The sequence below is a fragment of the Manis javanica genome, chromosome 3 (genome assembly GCF_040802235.1).
Source record: "Manis javanica isolate MJ-LG chromosome 3, MJ_LKY, whole genome shotgun sequence".
NCBI lineage: Eukaryota > Metazoa > Chordata > Mammalia > Pholidota > Manidae > Manis > Manis javanica.
Window position 1 is genome coordinate 61,662,370 of NC_133158.1, and position 16,518 is coordinate 61,678,887.

At 44.4% G+C, this 16,518-nt stretch overlaps 1 protein-coding gene across 1 annotated transcript in view; it reads right to left on the bottom strand.

Moving 5' to 3' along the window:
* The window catches only part of ARHGAP31 (Rho GTPase activating protein 31), a 99,896-nt gene that overhangs the window by 21,573 nt on the left and 61,805 nt on the right, over window positions 1-16,518 (bottom strand). The window contains exons 4-8 of the mRNA XM_073231596.1: window positions 13,993-14,075; window positions 12,961-13,068; window positions 12,160-12,302; window positions 6,442-6,640; window positions 4,290-4,414 (exon numbers count right to left, since the gene is read on the bottom strand). Of these exons, the coding sequence (XP_073087697.1) occupies window positions 4,290-4,414; window positions 6,442-6,640; window positions 12,160-12,302; window positions 12,961-13,068; window positions 13,993-14,075 (658 nt within the window). The remainder of the gene's footprint in view (window positions 1-4,289; window positions 4,415-6,441; window positions 6,641-12,159; window positions 12,303-12,960; window positions 13,069-13,992; window positions 14,076-16,518) is intronic.

A 16,518-nucleotide genomic window follows, 5' to 3' on the forward strand; every position in this document is an offset into this window, starting at 1 on the left:
CAGCCCAGTCTTTAGTTTGGAGGGGTCCTCCAACACTCTTCTGGTAAAAAATGGCTGTTCAGGAATAGTCAAGGTCACTGAGAGTCACTTGTATTGACACTGATGGTTCTTAAATTTCACCCCTGAATCCCATCAAAATTCAGTCATTTGGTGATCTATTTCTGATTGGTTTGTTCGTAAGATCTTAGACCAGTGGCTTTCAACTCTGGCTGCTTACCAGAATCACCTGGGGAACTACTTAGAAATGCTCAGGGCTCTGACTTCACCACAGACTTCCTGAGGCCAAGCTGCTGTGGGTGTGAGCCTCTGTGGGGCGCTTGGGAGGTGCAGCCATGCCAAGAAGCTCTGGCCAAGGCCATCCTGTGCATTCCGGGAGTTTACCGCCCTTTGATCCAGCACCCTGGACTTCTTCCTTTTGAAAACTACATGCGGGTGGAAATCCTCCTAAGTCAAGATCAAGGCAAATCTTTTTTTTTTTTCATTTTCGCAGGTTTGTTTTGTTCTATTGTTTTTGATTTTTCATTACTTAGTGAATGTCTTCTATTGTATAACTGATTCTGTAACCGAAATTCTCTCTTTGATGTGCTTAAGTAAATCTCTTATTATTAGCTCAGAAGTTTCTTGTCAGGTATCCCTCCCCTCAAATTCTCCTTGGAGAATCCTAATTTCTGACTTGTATCTGACCTGCCATACCTGTGGCTAACGGTCCTCTTCACCTGGGCTATCTTTTCATTTTGTGAGAGACGTATTTCTCCGTATGATGAATATTGTAGATGCCTACCCAGAATCCACTTTCCTTCCTCCTTCTCACAGAGGCCGTAATTTTGGGTGCATCTGACTGTCACCATTTCTCACACTGGTGACTGGTTCCTGAACTCAGGCCCACACCTGTCAGCAGAGGGCACTCCCTTGGCCACAGTGAAGGTGACTGAGGCAAGCCAGGGGGCTGGGTGGGGGCTTCTAAGGGAAGAAGGGTCCCTACTCTTAGGAGCTAATGACCAGAAGTGATGGTTTTTCTCCTGAACATAGTGATAGTCAAACGTAAAGACTAGAAGTACTATAGAGCCACTTTGTCGCAGCAGAGAAGCTAGTCTGCGTATGACGCTGACCCACAGGTCAGGGCAGAGCTGAGAAAACATGGAGAAATGGAGACAGAGCCACTGCCTTAAACCACCCCTGAGACGATCCCTTCACCAGGGTGTTCAGGTACAGAAGCCAATAAATTCCCTCACTGCACAAGCCAACTGAGTTGATTTGCTATTATTTACAGCATAAATCATTGTAACTGCCATACCCTGTGGCATCCCTCATTGCTCCAGGCATACGTGAAGATGTCTAACATCTCTGACCCCAGCATATACTTATCACTGTGCTCAAGGAAAGTCCTTAAAAACATTATCTTCATTTTTTCCTATAGGCATTAATCCTATAGGCATTTTTCCTATAGGCAATATTTAGAAAAATTGAAGACTTCTAAAGCTACCACCTCAATGGGCATTTTGCTATGTAATTGCTTTGCCTATCTATATTTATATGTGTATCTACTGACCTACCTACATTATGCTGAATAATATGAAAGTGAGTGTCAAACTTCGACATTTCATCCCTAAGTACTTCAACTTTAGTCTACGCCTCCTAAGAATCCCTAGCATGTTATGAAAATTTACAATTCCTTAATATCATCTAATAGCCAATCTATTGTCCCTCAAATGATCTCTTGTAGCCTTTAAAAAAAAAAGAAAAACAAGGTTCCAGTCAAGATTTGCTCATTGCATTGGTATATTTACCTTTCATAATTTTTTTTCTGAACTACTGCCCCCATTTAAAAAATAACACTTATCTGTAACATTAAATTACTAGAGGTCACTGTAAGATTTTTCTTTGGTCATCCCTTTCTGACACACTATTCAGCTGGTTATACCCCTCATTGTATAGTGTTTCCTTAATTCCTTCCTGCATCAGTTCCTATTCATTACTCAGATATAATTCCCACAGGGTAGCCTTCCTATTTAAAAAATCATGAATGTGACCCTGGGAAAAAGGAGTAGGTCTTCTTTACAGTCAAGTTCAGTTAATGCATGTAGAAGGAATAATGGAAATAGAAAATGGCCATTTGATAAACACCATAGTCATAATTGCACAGGCAAGAACCATTGATGGATGGTAAAATTCATGGATAAAAATTTGGTAAGAAACAGGATATTTTCACAGTCTCAAAAATATCTCCTACAATATACTTAATAACAAAGGAAAAAGTAGCAACTTTATAGGGACAAAACCTTGTAGACAGCACTTAAATCAAATGATCAAAGTTAGCCAAGTCAGCAATAAGATACTGACATCATGTGCCTCCTGATATGACACACTGAGATGGGCATAGCATCCCTCAAACTAGTCTCGAGAATAAAGCAGACAGACCCAAACCACTGAGGTATATTCTACAAAGTAAATGGCCAGCGCTCTTCCAAAGGGTCATGGTCAGAAAGACCGAGGAAATGTCCTAGATTGGAGGAGATGAAGAAGGTAAGACAACTAAATTCAATGTGTACTCCTGGGCCAGAAAAAGGACATTACTTGGACAACTGCTCAAATATGAATAAGGTCTTAAAGTTATTTAATACTATTAGACTGGTCTTAATTTTCTGGTACTGATGATTGTATTACAGTTACGTCAGATGATAACATTAGGGGAAGTTTCGTGAAGGGGATAAAGGTTCACTGTGTACTGTTTTTGTAACTTTTGTAAATCTAAAATGACTTTTAAGAAAGATTCCCTAGTTAATTTATAAGTTTATCTTTCAGGGCTAGTGAGTTTGATATGATCAAACCAAAGACTTAAGGAGCAGTGCTAGGAAAAAAAAATATATATATATACACACACACACACACACACACACACACACATGTATGCACATATGATAATGGAACATATATATTGGTCTCTGCCCCCCATTCCTGGAAGTGAACTCCTACAGCCCTTGTAATTTCGTGGGTGGCAGGAGTGTCTTTTGTTCTCATGAGGCAGCTGAGAGCTGGTCACTGGAAAGACCAAGCCATGATCAGAGGCTTGGAATTTTCAGTCCTGCCCCTTCTCTTGAGAAGGAGAAGGGTGAAAATGAAGTTAAGGATGGATTATGCCTACATGATAAAGTCTTCATGGTATGGGCCTTAGAGAGCCTCACGGTGGGCAGACACATCCACACTGGGAGAGGGATGCACCCTGACTCCATGAAGACAGGAGCTCCTGCACTCAGGACCTTCCCAGGCCTCACTTAGGTGTCTCTTCGTCTGGCTGTTCATCTGTATCCTCAATATATATATAATAAACTATATATATAGTTTATTATATATAAGCTATATATATAGTCTAATAAACTATATGTAATATATATATAATACATATATATATAATACATATATATATATATAATACATATATATATATATATATATATATATATATATATATATATTATATAAGTAAATGTAAGTGTTTCCCTGAGTTCTGTGAACTGCTCAGGCAAATTAATTGAACCCAGGGAGGCGGTCATTGGAACCTCTGACTTCTAGCCAGTCAGGTAGAAGCACAGGTGTAATCTGGACTTGTGACCAGTGTCTGAAGTGTGTCTATGTGGTGGGGACAGTCCTGTGGGACTGAACACTTAACCTGTGGAATCTGCCACTATCTCTGGGTAGAGTGTCAGAACAGAGTTGAATGGAAGGACACCAAGCTGGTGTCCCAGAGAACTGCTTGTTGTGGGGAAAACACTCCACACATGTGGTGACCAGAAGTGTCAGAAGTGAAGTATTCTGTGTGAGTAGTAAAGAGACACTCGGGTGTCTGGAAAAATTTTTTTGTGTGTGTGGAAAAATTTTTGAGCATTTCCAGACCCCAAAAATAACCTCTCTTAGGCTTTTCTGATACCATAGGGCACATCTTGCTAATGGAGGCACAAAATAAATCAAGACAAAGCACAGGTGCCCATAGACACAGTTCAAAGCTGCATAGGCAGCTGGTGGCTGAGATGCCGAGTGTGTTCCAGGGGAAGGAGTTTGGCGGTGGGTGTGGGCTGCCTCTATAAGGGTTCTCTGGAAAACAAATGCTGAACACTATTTTCACTTTTTGCCTTTTTCATAGAAATGAAAATCCTGTTTGGATTTTTCTCAGTGAGTGTAACAAGTGCTAATGTAGGTCTTTTGTGAAAATGAAGTGGCACAACATGAACTTTTGAAAAGCAGGGGATGGATACCTGTGTAGCTCATAAAATGTAACTGCCATTGATTCTTACCTGAGAGCCTCTGTCCTCTCACAAATACACTCCCATTTCTACTCAGCTTTGATTTGGAGTCTGATCCAGAACGTCCCAAGTTAAATATTGATTTCCACTTCTTTGATTTACTGGAGAGCTTTCTTCTAAAAGAACCAAGCCATAAGGGATTAATTTAGTAACGGGTCATTTCAATGGGACTTTTCAATTGAGAAGGAATACCCCAATCATGTTCTTAGATAAGAATGACTCTGACATTTCAGGAAATTCCTCTATAAAACCCAAGTTGAGCCTTACTCTCTCACTGTCCGGGGATGCCGTAGATGACCAAGCTAAGCTTTTGTGAGCCAGAGCAAAGGACCACCATCCCCAGGGAAGGGGCAAAGGCATGTAGTAACAGCAGGGGTCGGGCAAACAGGCAGGGATGGGTGGGAGACTCAGAGGTCACAAGCAACCCCACAGTTCTGAGAGTCCCGGCAGGAGTGCTGGTAAGCACTGTAGTCCTAGGTTTTCAGATATCTGCTTTTCACAGGAGTAAACATGAAAGACCATAGACCTCAGTTCTGTTAGGCTCCCTACGCTTCAGCCATACTGCTAGGACATCTACAGGTGAGGAAAGGGCTGGTGAACACCTGTGTGGACTGAAAAGCGGGTAGATGAGAAAGCACCTCGGAAAAGAGTCTGCCTCGGGAGAGGTGCAGGCTGCTGGGTGTGGTCATTGGTCACTGCAGAGAAATGCAGAGGGTAATCTAAGTGTCTTCTGGCTTGCCCTTTCATTTCCTGCTGCCTCTCACCATGCTTCTGCTGGAGGCAGGAAAAGGAGAGGGCTGGACTGGGTCCAGAGAGCCTGGTGCCACCAGGGGTCAGCATGGAGGCCTTGCCCTGCTCTGGCTCAGCCCAGCCATAGACTTCCTAAAGTTCCAGGATGAAACCCTGCAACCTGTGGGTTCCACAGAGGACCTTTCTTCCACAGGTTTCTCATAGAACATGCAGATTGCAAGCCCAGCATGTTTTTGCCATCAGCCAGAGAGAGATCTGCAGTGCTGGGTCATTCTTTTGGATCTGGCCTGCTTTTTTCAAGCACTTGGCCTCAGGGTGTATTTTACAGGGTTGCATACCTTAGGGTACTGCAAACCCCAGGTGTGGCTGAAGTTCACAGAGAAAATGAATGTGATGGTCCTTCTGTTCCTGATCCCTGGGCTGAAGTCTTATTCTCCAGGGATTTAGGGAGAGTCTCAAGAGAGCATGATCCACGCCCTCTAGGAAAGGGAGGGGCTTCTCACCAGGTGAATCCAGGTGTGCCACTCCCATAACACGCAATGTGCCAGCGTTCCTTCATCCTCCCCAGAGGAAAGGAGCCATGCAGAACTGGGGAGGGACTGACATGATGTCTGGGTGTCTGTTTTCACACCTCTTCCCGCTAACTAAACAGCAAGGATGACACTGTCCAGTGAGAAGACTGCCTGTTGGCCCCTCCACCCACTGTCTGCCTTGGATTTAGGGCTCCTGCTTCAATCCCTGCCTGCTCTTTACAGCAGGGGTGTGTGGGCAAGAGGGAAGGAGGGATGTATGGAGGCCAGGGTTACAACCCAGGAGGTGTGATGGAGACAGGAAGAAAGAAAGTATCCTATGAATGAAAATGATGGTTGGTTGGTTTTTGAAGAGGAGGATGGGCTCTGACAGGTATGAGGGGAGAAATGGAAACTGGGGCTAGAGTCCCCAAATGCTGCCTATTGGGAGCTCTTAGTCTAGAGTGGCACGATATCAACCTGTCCTCCGTTCACCTCTATGGCTTTATGATGTCATCTGGAGGTGGGGGTGGGGGAAGGGGGGTCAAGGTTTTGTTTTTAGCAAACTTTCTTTTAAAATATCAAGACTGCTTTGTCTAAACTAAGGATTAAGGAATTTTAGTTATAACTCTCAAGCCTTATGAGCCCCACCCCCATCATGGCACTAGGGTCTCTGCTGGGAGACCCAGGGTCTTGATAACTTTGAGGCAGTGAGTGAAGGCATCTGCCATTGGCGACAGAGAGTTATGGAGACACTGCCCTCTCTTCTGCAATGTTTCCTTACACCCCAACCCCTGCTGCAATCACAGCCTGGAGAATAGATAACTTTGTCCTCTGCCCCTTCCACCTGAATATCTCTGAGAACTTAGAAGAGTTCCCCTTACTTGTTATCTGGTAACTCAAGGACAGTGTGGAAGAGAGTGCCCATGGGAGGGACAATCTCAGGCAAGCTGTTCTCCCTCCTTTCCTTTCGAACAGGATGGTTAGTAGCCAGGCTCCGGGCCTGAGCTTCCTCCAGGCTCACCAACTTCATGGGCAGAGAGAGGGCAGGTAAGGTCAGACTCTTCATGATGGGCCGGTTTTCTATACAGAAAAAAAGAAGGGCTTAGTTGTGGGAGGAGGGCTATGTACTGGGTCCAGCCAGATTTTCCCTCCACAGCCCTGCCATCCCCAACCTCCTGACAGGGGGCTTCTCTTGGGCATGGTGGGGCCTGGGGTGGAGGCTTGCATACAGGAAACTGACAACCTCCTAGCCAGACAAGCCAGAGGACACACAAGGGCTTCAGGAGGTAACCTGCATTTTCTAGACTTTTCAGAGAGGATTCATTCATTCATTCACTCATTCATATAACAAACATTTATTGAGCACTTACTACGGGCCAGAGTAACAGCAGTGGGTCTTAATCCCTAGAAAAGTGCTTTGCCAGGTGAGAATGTATGTCCAGCCATAGAGGTTGTTCACTTAGCCAGGGTAAGGCAGGAGACTGTCCCTCTCTGTGCAGCTGGAGAACACACTCTCTGAGGCAATGTATGACTGGAGCCTGTACTTCCCCTAGGTCACCTAAGCTTATATCTTTGCCATGGAAAGATATTTTATAGCCTATATTATTCCCTAAAAGAAAAGTGGCTTTACTTACTACACAGTCATCTCTGAGTGTATGCAAGCTAATCTTTCCTTTCCTTTTTCTTTTCGAAATGGAAGCAATGGTGACAGATCAGTGATGCACAGGATTATCTCTTTTCTACAAGTCAGTGGTTCCCAATTTGGGGAGATTTTGCAACTGCATCCTCTGGCCCCCAACCAGGGACATTTGGCAATGTCTGGAGACAATTCTGGTTGTCTGGAGACATTTTTGTGGGAACGCTACTGGCATCTAGTGGGTAGAGACCAAGGATGCTGTTGAACACCCTATCATGCACAGCACAGTGCCTTACGAGAACCATCCTGTGCTCAATATCAGGAGCGCCAAGGTTGGAAACCCTGATCATGCTAAAAAAAATAGGAGGTCTAAATTTGCTTCTGTTTAGTCTTTTGGCAACATAGTCAGTTTCTGTAGCTTTGGTTTGGAAGATGTGAAGAGACTCAAAGAAAACTTGGACCAACTGAGACTAAGAATAATTTTTGGTATAAGCCACCCCTAATTTTCAGAAAGCACCTGGTTGGGCCTGTTTCTCTTTGCTGAGCATGACCCTCTCTTGATGGAGAGATATAAAACCACTGAAAAAAGGCCTTGTAGAAAACAGAGATGATATATGACAGTGGGTGTTTCCAGGGAGAAGAACATGGCAGCCATCCAGTGGGACAGCAGGTAAGTCAATCTGCGATCCTAAAAACCTTTCAGTAAAGTTTCAGGCCTTAAACCACTTTTCTGACTTAATCCAAAGGAGGTTAAAATATTTAAATATAACATAATGTCAATATTTGTTCATAGGTTCTAGATTATAATGTTATTATTTAATTATTTACTTATTAAAAAAATTAAACTGCTCTGGGAGCAACCGGAACAACTGGAAGAACACCTGTGGCCAGGCTGGGAGCCCTGGCTTAGCACCCACCTTTCCCCTGGTTTCAGGCTCCAGGATCCTGAGGCCCACTCGTCCTTTCCGCTTAGATGTTCAGTAGGCATCTCTAACTTTACATTTTACAGCGGAGCTTGTCATCTCTGCTCCTTGCTTCTAAACTGGCAGCCCCTCCCATCTTCTCCAAATGGCACCACAGATCACCCAGTTGGGCAAGCCAAAACTTGGAGGAGTTACCTTTCATTCATTCATCCTTTGATGTGCCCCTTCTCCCACATTCAGCCTATAAGCAAGTCCTGTAACTCTACCTCCAAAATATATCCTAATCCAGCCACTTCCCACCTTTCCGCTGCTGACATGCTGAGCCAGGACACCATGATTCCCACCTGATTTCTGCTGTGGCTCCTTCACTGGCCTCCCTGCTTTCAGCCTTGCTGTCTTTTGGTCTCTCACACAGCGGCCATCCCTGATTTCCAAATGCTTTCTTTCCTACAGCACTGGGAACCAACCCAATTCTTTGCATCACCTACAAGGACCTCCATCTGCTTTCCCTCTCCTCTGCCCACTGATCCAGTGGGCTACAAAAATGTCGAATGTATATTCCCATTGTAATATGTATAATTATACCACTGTATTAGTATTATGTTAATAGGAAACACCAAATCATAGAAATAACAAAGTATATGATGAAAACAAATGAAAAAGTACATTTTCATAGCTTCTTCCAACACCCATACTTTGGTAGCCCCTAATGGGAGGCACCCCACTTGGGAGACCACGTTGGCTCTGGCTACACTAGCCTACTGTCTATAACACTGAGAGCCTCCTTTTGTCTCAGGGCTTTCACACTCCCTGCTCTGTGTTTGGAACATTCGTGGCCCATCCTCACAGGACTGGTTCCTTTTGTCATTCAGGTATCCATTCAAAGACCGTTTCCTCAGAGTTGATGGCCACTCTTAACCAAATTAATAACCCTAAGTCACTGACCGTCACATTATCCTGCTGTATTTTCATCACGGTATTTACTGTCTTTGAAGTGATAAGTTTGTAAAAGTGCAGATTGCCTGCTTTTCCAGCCAGACCTGTGCCAGGCAGGGTCTTTGCCATTTCGAGCACTGAGGTGTTCCCAGTGTCTAGAACAGTTCTCAGCACATAAGAATTGTTCAACACATATTTATGTGTTAATGAATTTTGGGCATATCATAACTCTTTGGACTCACTGCTCTTATTTATCAAATAAAGGTATTGGATTCTATTTCTAAAATGTTACCAGTTTGAAAGAGAACATTATTTCCAAATATAAACTTCAGAGGGTATGACTCATTTCATTTTGTATAAACATTAAGTATGGTACCTTACCAAAGTCAATACAAATTCATAACAAAAACATTTAAATCAAACATAATGAGTAATAAGCATTGGAGGCAATCAAGAGTTAATGGCTCAAGAGTAAACTGGATTTCGATATGCAGGACAAAAGATGATTAAGGCACAATTGTAAAGAGAGCAGTCATTTCCAGGCTGGAATTAGGAACAGCCTTAACACTAACAGATGTGGATGGGATTTGCTCTAAAACATTTCCCAAAAGTCACTAATTCTCCATCATGTTTTATTTATCTATTTTCCTTCACAGAGGCAACACAGAGTTAAGGAAGAACATGGGCTATAAGATTTAGGTTCAACATTCAGTCCCACCAGTTACGAGCTGCATAACTTAGGGCAGTTACTAAGCTTTCCTAGGCCTCTGGTTCTTCAAGTATAAAATAAGGCTGATAACAACTTTATGATGGCTGTTATGATAAGTCAATGGGATGATGTATGTGGAGTGTCTTTAATAGTTCCTGACATAGAAAAAGTCTCCAGTAAATTATTGGTTGACTCAAAAGGATGAGTGAATTAATGCATATCACCTCTCATTTACTTTCAAAAAGGACTTATATAGCTCACAGTAAAAAAATACATCATGATGGGAGAGTTAAAGACCAAAGACACATAAGCTACTCCTAGGTATGTAACTGAGAGAATTGAAAACATGCTCACACAAAAACTTGTACGTGAATGTTCACAGCAGCGTTATTCATAATAGCCAAAAAGTAGAAACAGCACAGTGTCTACCAACTGATGAATGGTAAACAAAATGTGGTACTTCCATACAATAGAATATTATTTGGTCATAAGAAGGAATGAAATACTGATACATGTGACAATACAGATGAACCTTGAGAACATATACTAAGCGAAAGAAGCTAGACACAAGAAGCCACACATTGTATGATGCCATACTTTGAAATGTTCAGAAGAGGTAAATCCATAGAAACAGGAAGTAGATTAGTGGTTGCCAGAGTCTGGGGGAGGGCAAAATATGGAGTGACTGCTTAATGGGTATGGCGTTTCTCTTTGAAGTGATGAAACTGTTCTGGGATTAGATAGTGGTGATGGTTGCAAAATTTTGTGAATATGCCAAAAACCAATGAATTGTACACTTCAAAATGATTCAAATGGTGAATTTTATAGTATGTGAATTTTGTCTCAATAAGAAAATGTTCTTAAAGAAAGGTCAGAAATCACATTGAGGACAGGATGAGAGTGGGAACAAATAAGCCAGGGATCAAAATTTGACATTAATTGCAACTGATTTTTCTGGTTATTATACTTGTTTTTTCCAGATATATTACCTGAACTAGAAAACAATGCTCTGAACAGCTAACGCAGATAGTTTGCATATATGGTTCTCATATACCACTGGTTCTCCAAGTGTGGACCCTGATCACCACAGTATCACCTGGAAACTTATTAGAAATGTCAATTCTCAGCAGCATTCCAGACATGCTGAATCAGAAACCCCGGGGATGAGGTCCAGTAATCTGTGTTTTAACAAGCCCTCCAGCTGACTGTAGTGTATTTCTGCTAATGTTGCAAGTGTCCTGGACTGGCTGCTTTTCTGGGAAGTCCTCTCCTGGGAAGACTATGAGGACTTCAGCCTCCGAGGCCAGCCCCTCTCCCACTTGGCCAGGTGCCTCCTGGACATTGCAGAATAAAGGTGCTTGGGGCTGTGCACAGCTGTTGTGGCTGTCCAGGAGGCCCACAGCCAGTGCCCCCAGCTCCCTGGCTGCTGGGACTCCCACTCACCCCATCCAGCCCATGACCTTCAAAATCACCTGCCAGCCATTGTCAGGAGACTCCACAGGCACATGGAGGGCATGTTGGACCTGGCCCAGGAGCAGGGCTTCTTCAGCCTGTATGAGTGTAATGAAATCATGCTGCCCATCTTTATGTCATTCCAGAGGGTAAGGCCAAATGGCAGTTCTGAGGCTTCTAGATCAACTAGATCTTGATTTTTACAAATAAGGCTCACAGGAGTTCAAGTAGCATAAACCAATTCACTCCTAGAGTTCATTATGTCATTATGAGAGCTATAGGACTGAAATATCATACCCTGCATCTCTTACATCTAGCCTGAAATACCTATACCCTTCTTAACAACATAACTATGGTACGTTTCACTGCTAACTAGTCTCTGCACACGCATGCCCGCAAACACAAACACACACTCCTTTGTGTGTGCCTAGTGTCTGGTGCAGGGCAGAACAAAGTAAGTACTCAAGAAATGCTCAAGAAGAGAATGCATTGTGAATACACATGTGCACATGGTCATGCTACCTTTTATTCATGTAAGACTTCAAGATGAAAGCAAAGAGTTTTCTGAAATATCATACTGAAAATAAAGATGAAACCTAAGAGTTAAAGGGAGGAACGTTGCCTCTAGATAATTACTCGAAGAGTTTAAGAACTTACTAAAATCAACAGAAGATCACTTGGCTCACCACACCATGCTCACAGGATAAGCCACATAAGCAATCCATCAAAAACCAGCCAGAGCCATCTGCAAACAGCACACCTGTGCTGCACCCATATAGATGTGTACATATGCATGATCTCCAGATACTGACACGCAGAGTTAGCACACACACGCAGCACTCAGAGCTAGAAGCAAGCCCAAGCTGACTTGTCCTTGGGCCCCACGACTAAGGCAAGGGAGGAAGGGTGGGCTGGTGGGGAGTATGGCAGGTGGAGACATTACCATCGTTCTCCAGAGGGCTGGGTGCACTGTTGTTAAAGATCTGATCCACGTGATTCAGTATGAACTCAATCACCACCTGTTGGACCCGCACTGCAAGGAAGGCTGCATCTCCATTGCAACCAGTGGCTTCGATTTCCTTGGACCTAAATCATGGGAGTAACACATTCAGTGAATGAGTGTGCCCCACGACCTGAAGCAGTGAGTCTTTTACACCTGCCCCATCTCCTAAAAGTATATGGTTTGTTAATCTCTAGAATATTTAGGCTACTTAAGACCAATTAAAGGGATTCTGTAAAGGCTATGAAGCCCAACACACTGAAAAAATTTTGACGTTAGCTGGTATTACATATTGCAGGACTAAAACACTATAGTAGTGAATATACAGGAGTTGATTTTTTTTCTTCATAGGATCTCCTTCTACCCCCACCCAATCATTTCATGTGGCAGGTCACGTTTATGAAGTCAGAGGAAGCAGCTGATTCAGGTTATAGCCAGTCATGACCGCACCAAAACCAAAAGAAGCCAAAGAGCACCAAAGACAAAAAAGGCCTTTTCAAGAAATTACAACATACTGATACCTAAACTTTAGCCACATTCTGGCTATGGAATCCAGAGTGACCAGGTTAGTAGGCAAAGAGCTCTGGCTATGAAAATCACCTTTAATTCGTATGTGTTACAAAGGACCACTTAGCTACAGGCGTCTCCGCCAAGCACTTCCATGCTGAAGACTCCAGTCTTCGTTTCCATTGGTGGCCTGCTCTGAGCCCCCAGACCAGGAGGCGCTGAGGGGATGGTGGTTACCTGAGCAGGTTGGGTGCCCACACCAGGGCCAGGTTCCGGGCATGCATGTTGGTCTGGCTGCTGAAGGAGGCGATGTGGGCCAGGTGTCGAATCAAGTATTCCAAGGTCCTGTAATGGGTGGTTTGGGTTTTTTTCAAACAAAGTGAAAAACTTCAGTGCCTGTGTGAACCTGGTATCTGGAGGTAATTTCTAAATTTGATTTAAGAGACTAAATATGTCTATCTCATGAATTTTGGAGGAATACCAGGATGGTTATCAAAATTGATGGAAATAATTTTCTTGGTTCTAGACGAGCTGGCCCGGGCGGGTCACCTGAGGCTCTTGCAGCACCAGCCAGAGACATAGCCAGGGAGGCCAGGCACCCGAGGCCAAGGTTCCCAGTGGGTCCCTGTTCCCCTGCCACATGGGGCAGCAGCGTCTCCATGCAATCTAGGCTCTGCTCTTTCTGTTACTCTTCCACCTACAGATAACTCAGTCCTTGTTAGGGAGCTCATTTTATGAATGAATCACATCTTTTGTTGCTAGGAATTTCTTTCTTATGCCACATCAAAATCTGCCTCCTTGTAAAAGATAGGCAGGCTTAGGGAACACTGGAAAAGGTGGTCAGGTCAGGGGCTAAATTGGAGGGTGAGATGAAAGATGGGATGATATAAGGGATGGTACTGATGAGCAAATAGAGAGATCCATCAGCCGAACGCTCAAGAGCTGCAGTCAAATACCATCCCCAAACCATCCTGGCCCCCACAGATCGGGTTATGCTATGAATCCGGGCGAGGACCTAGGATTTCACTGTGAGGCTGGCTTGTGTGATCAGAAAAACTGCCTGCAAGTAACTTGGGCATGGGCTGCCCCTTCCCACCAATGCCCCTGGCCAGGCACCAACTCACTCTAATAAACAGAGCCAGCTCCCACTTCAGAATGTCCCTGGAAAGCCATTATCCACTGATTTTTGTTCTCTTTCATGATGCCAGCCTGCATCTGGTATTGCACCACTTTGAAAGGCTGCCAATTTCTGTTACAAAGGATTCTTACCTATAATGGGATGGGGGAAGCTCCTGGATAACATTTTGGATTCGGGCCAACTGGCTTTCTTCTGGGCAATGTGACACCGCCTCCTGCGGAGAAAAACATCAAACAGAACTGTGAATGCTGGAGAGGGTGGACACCACCTGTGTCTGCTGGTTTCATTTCAGCTTCTGGTGCTCCAGCCTCCCAACCATGCCTAGAGACCATCCTTCCAAGGCATGCTTTCCTAGTAAAAACAACCAACTAAAATCTCAGGGTTTGTGATGTGACGCTGCTAGCAGCGTGTGCACATGAGGAGGTGTGGATCATACAGGCTCTGAGCATCCTCAGATGGTTGTTAGGTTTCTGTAAAGAAGGTGTAGAATCTTGAGTGTGTCTGTGTGCCAGAGAGAGTCACAGAGATTCACGCCGGGAGAGATGAAGAGGCAGGGACAGAGATGACAGGATGGCTCCTTGTTGACTCAGCCAGCTGTCTTTTTGGGTGCAAACAGCCACTCCCCACCAAGCCTGAGACATTCCGTGACCTCCTACTCAGTGCTGCCTGACAGAGATGCTGGGAAGCAGGAAAGACAGGAACTTCTTAGTAGGATAAGAGCTTTGTCCCTGAGACCTAGTGGCCTTGCCTGAACTTGCTCTCTGGTTGTTTCTTGGGTGGGTGTTTTGTTTCCCCCTCAGCCCAGGGTCCTCAGGGAGATGCAAGGGCATCAGTAAAGACAGTGTGATCACAGGTGGGCTCTGGGCTTCTGCACAAGTGTCCCTGGGAACATTCCTCTGGGCCCCTGCCCTGAGAATCTGTCTGTGCCCAGGCTCGAGGGCCCCCTCCCTGTGCAATCAATGGCTGAGTGCTCAAGAACTGCCAGCATGGGAGGCGTCCCGAAGTTCAAGGTCAATGATAACCATATCTTTCTCTTTTTTAACTGAGATATACTTCATATATATTAAAAATGTACAAATCTTAAACTAGAGCTCTATGAGTCCTTCTGTAGCATATACCCATGTACCCCACCCAGATCAAGATATATTTGAAAAGGGGGTTCTGAGCTCATTTCCATCCTTATGATCCTGATTCATAGGCATATGTGACTAACACAGTCTTGCATTTCATCCCAGTCCTGGAAACCTGCTTTTGTATGTAACAAGAAGTATATCAGAAAATATACTCTTGAACTTGATAAGTACTGCCCCCTGCAATACAACCAAAAATAAGATCCTAACTCTGGGGTGGTTTCTCAAATTGTTCACCTCTGTTCCGCCTTTAGCTGTCACTTCTTGCTCGTGTATAAAGACTGAAGTTCAAACTCTCAGTAATGAAGATATTTAGGCACAGAAAAGTGGAGGGAAATTAACTTTAGTGGGCAGGGCACTTTCTGCTAGGCCCTGTTCAAGGCCACACTTGCTGGATCTGTTCTGTTCTAACTTAGAGAACTCCGAAGTGTTGCTCTAGCCCGGACCTCCTTACCCCTCACTTGTCTCCACAGCATTCCCCACCATTGCGTTATATAGTGTATACTGCATAATGTGCTGACACTATATAATGCACTTGCATATGCTAATATGGACTACATACACACACACACTGTATAATATACTCATCTATTAGGCTTATTGCATATTGTCTGTATTGCTTATATAATTCTCTACATGGGAAAACTTGAGATTTCATTTCCTAAGCAGAAGAGGGAGAAGCGCTGGACTTGGAGGGTCAGGCACAGGTGTCCCAGTCTTCCGGTGGGCTTGCAAGCCTGAAGAGAGAGCTAGCGTAAGTATGTTCTTTGCTGCAATCCTGGATTTTTGAGATTTGGAGAGGGTGGGGACAAGCCTGGAGCCGGATGGGGCCGGAGTATGCACCCTGACACTCTGCTCTCGTCCTGGGAGCTGTTACTAGAAAATAGGTTTTTGGAGAGGACCCTGACTCCCAAGGTGAGAACCTCAGAAGGGGAGCTAAGGGAGAGAAGCTTCAGGGGACAGAGGAGCCTTGTAATGCATTGTGGACCCCACCCCTCCTCCTGCAAAGAAGGACCCCTGTGAAGCCTCTTTTTGTCTTGAAAAGCTAGGATGAGCTTTGCAAAGCTTTGTGCTACCCACCCCTATTCCTCCCTCCACTTTCTCAAAATACGTCTGGGGAATAAAAGTGTAGGTCAAACTAGCAGCCCTCACAGAAAGTTCCTTTAATATTTTAGGAAGTTGCTAGTCATCTTTGTTCTGAGAGGCTGGGCAGAATCACCCCCCTCCCACCCCCGATGCTTGCAGGTCCCATTTGGGATTGGCATCTATTTCGTTATTCACAGACTTTCCCATTGCACCCAATCCTATTCAGAGGCTCTCTACATCCTCATTCTTCTCCTGGAGGGGCCTGGGCACTGCAAACTTATTTTTAGCTCTCTTCAAGTTCCCTGCCTTAGGACGGCAGAACCCATCAGTGGGTAACTGGGGGAAGGGAGTGGAGGCTTTGCCTGTCCCAATTTTTTGCCTGAAGGAGAATTTCACTCAACCTTAGCCACAACAATCTGGCTAATGGTTAAATGTTAAAAT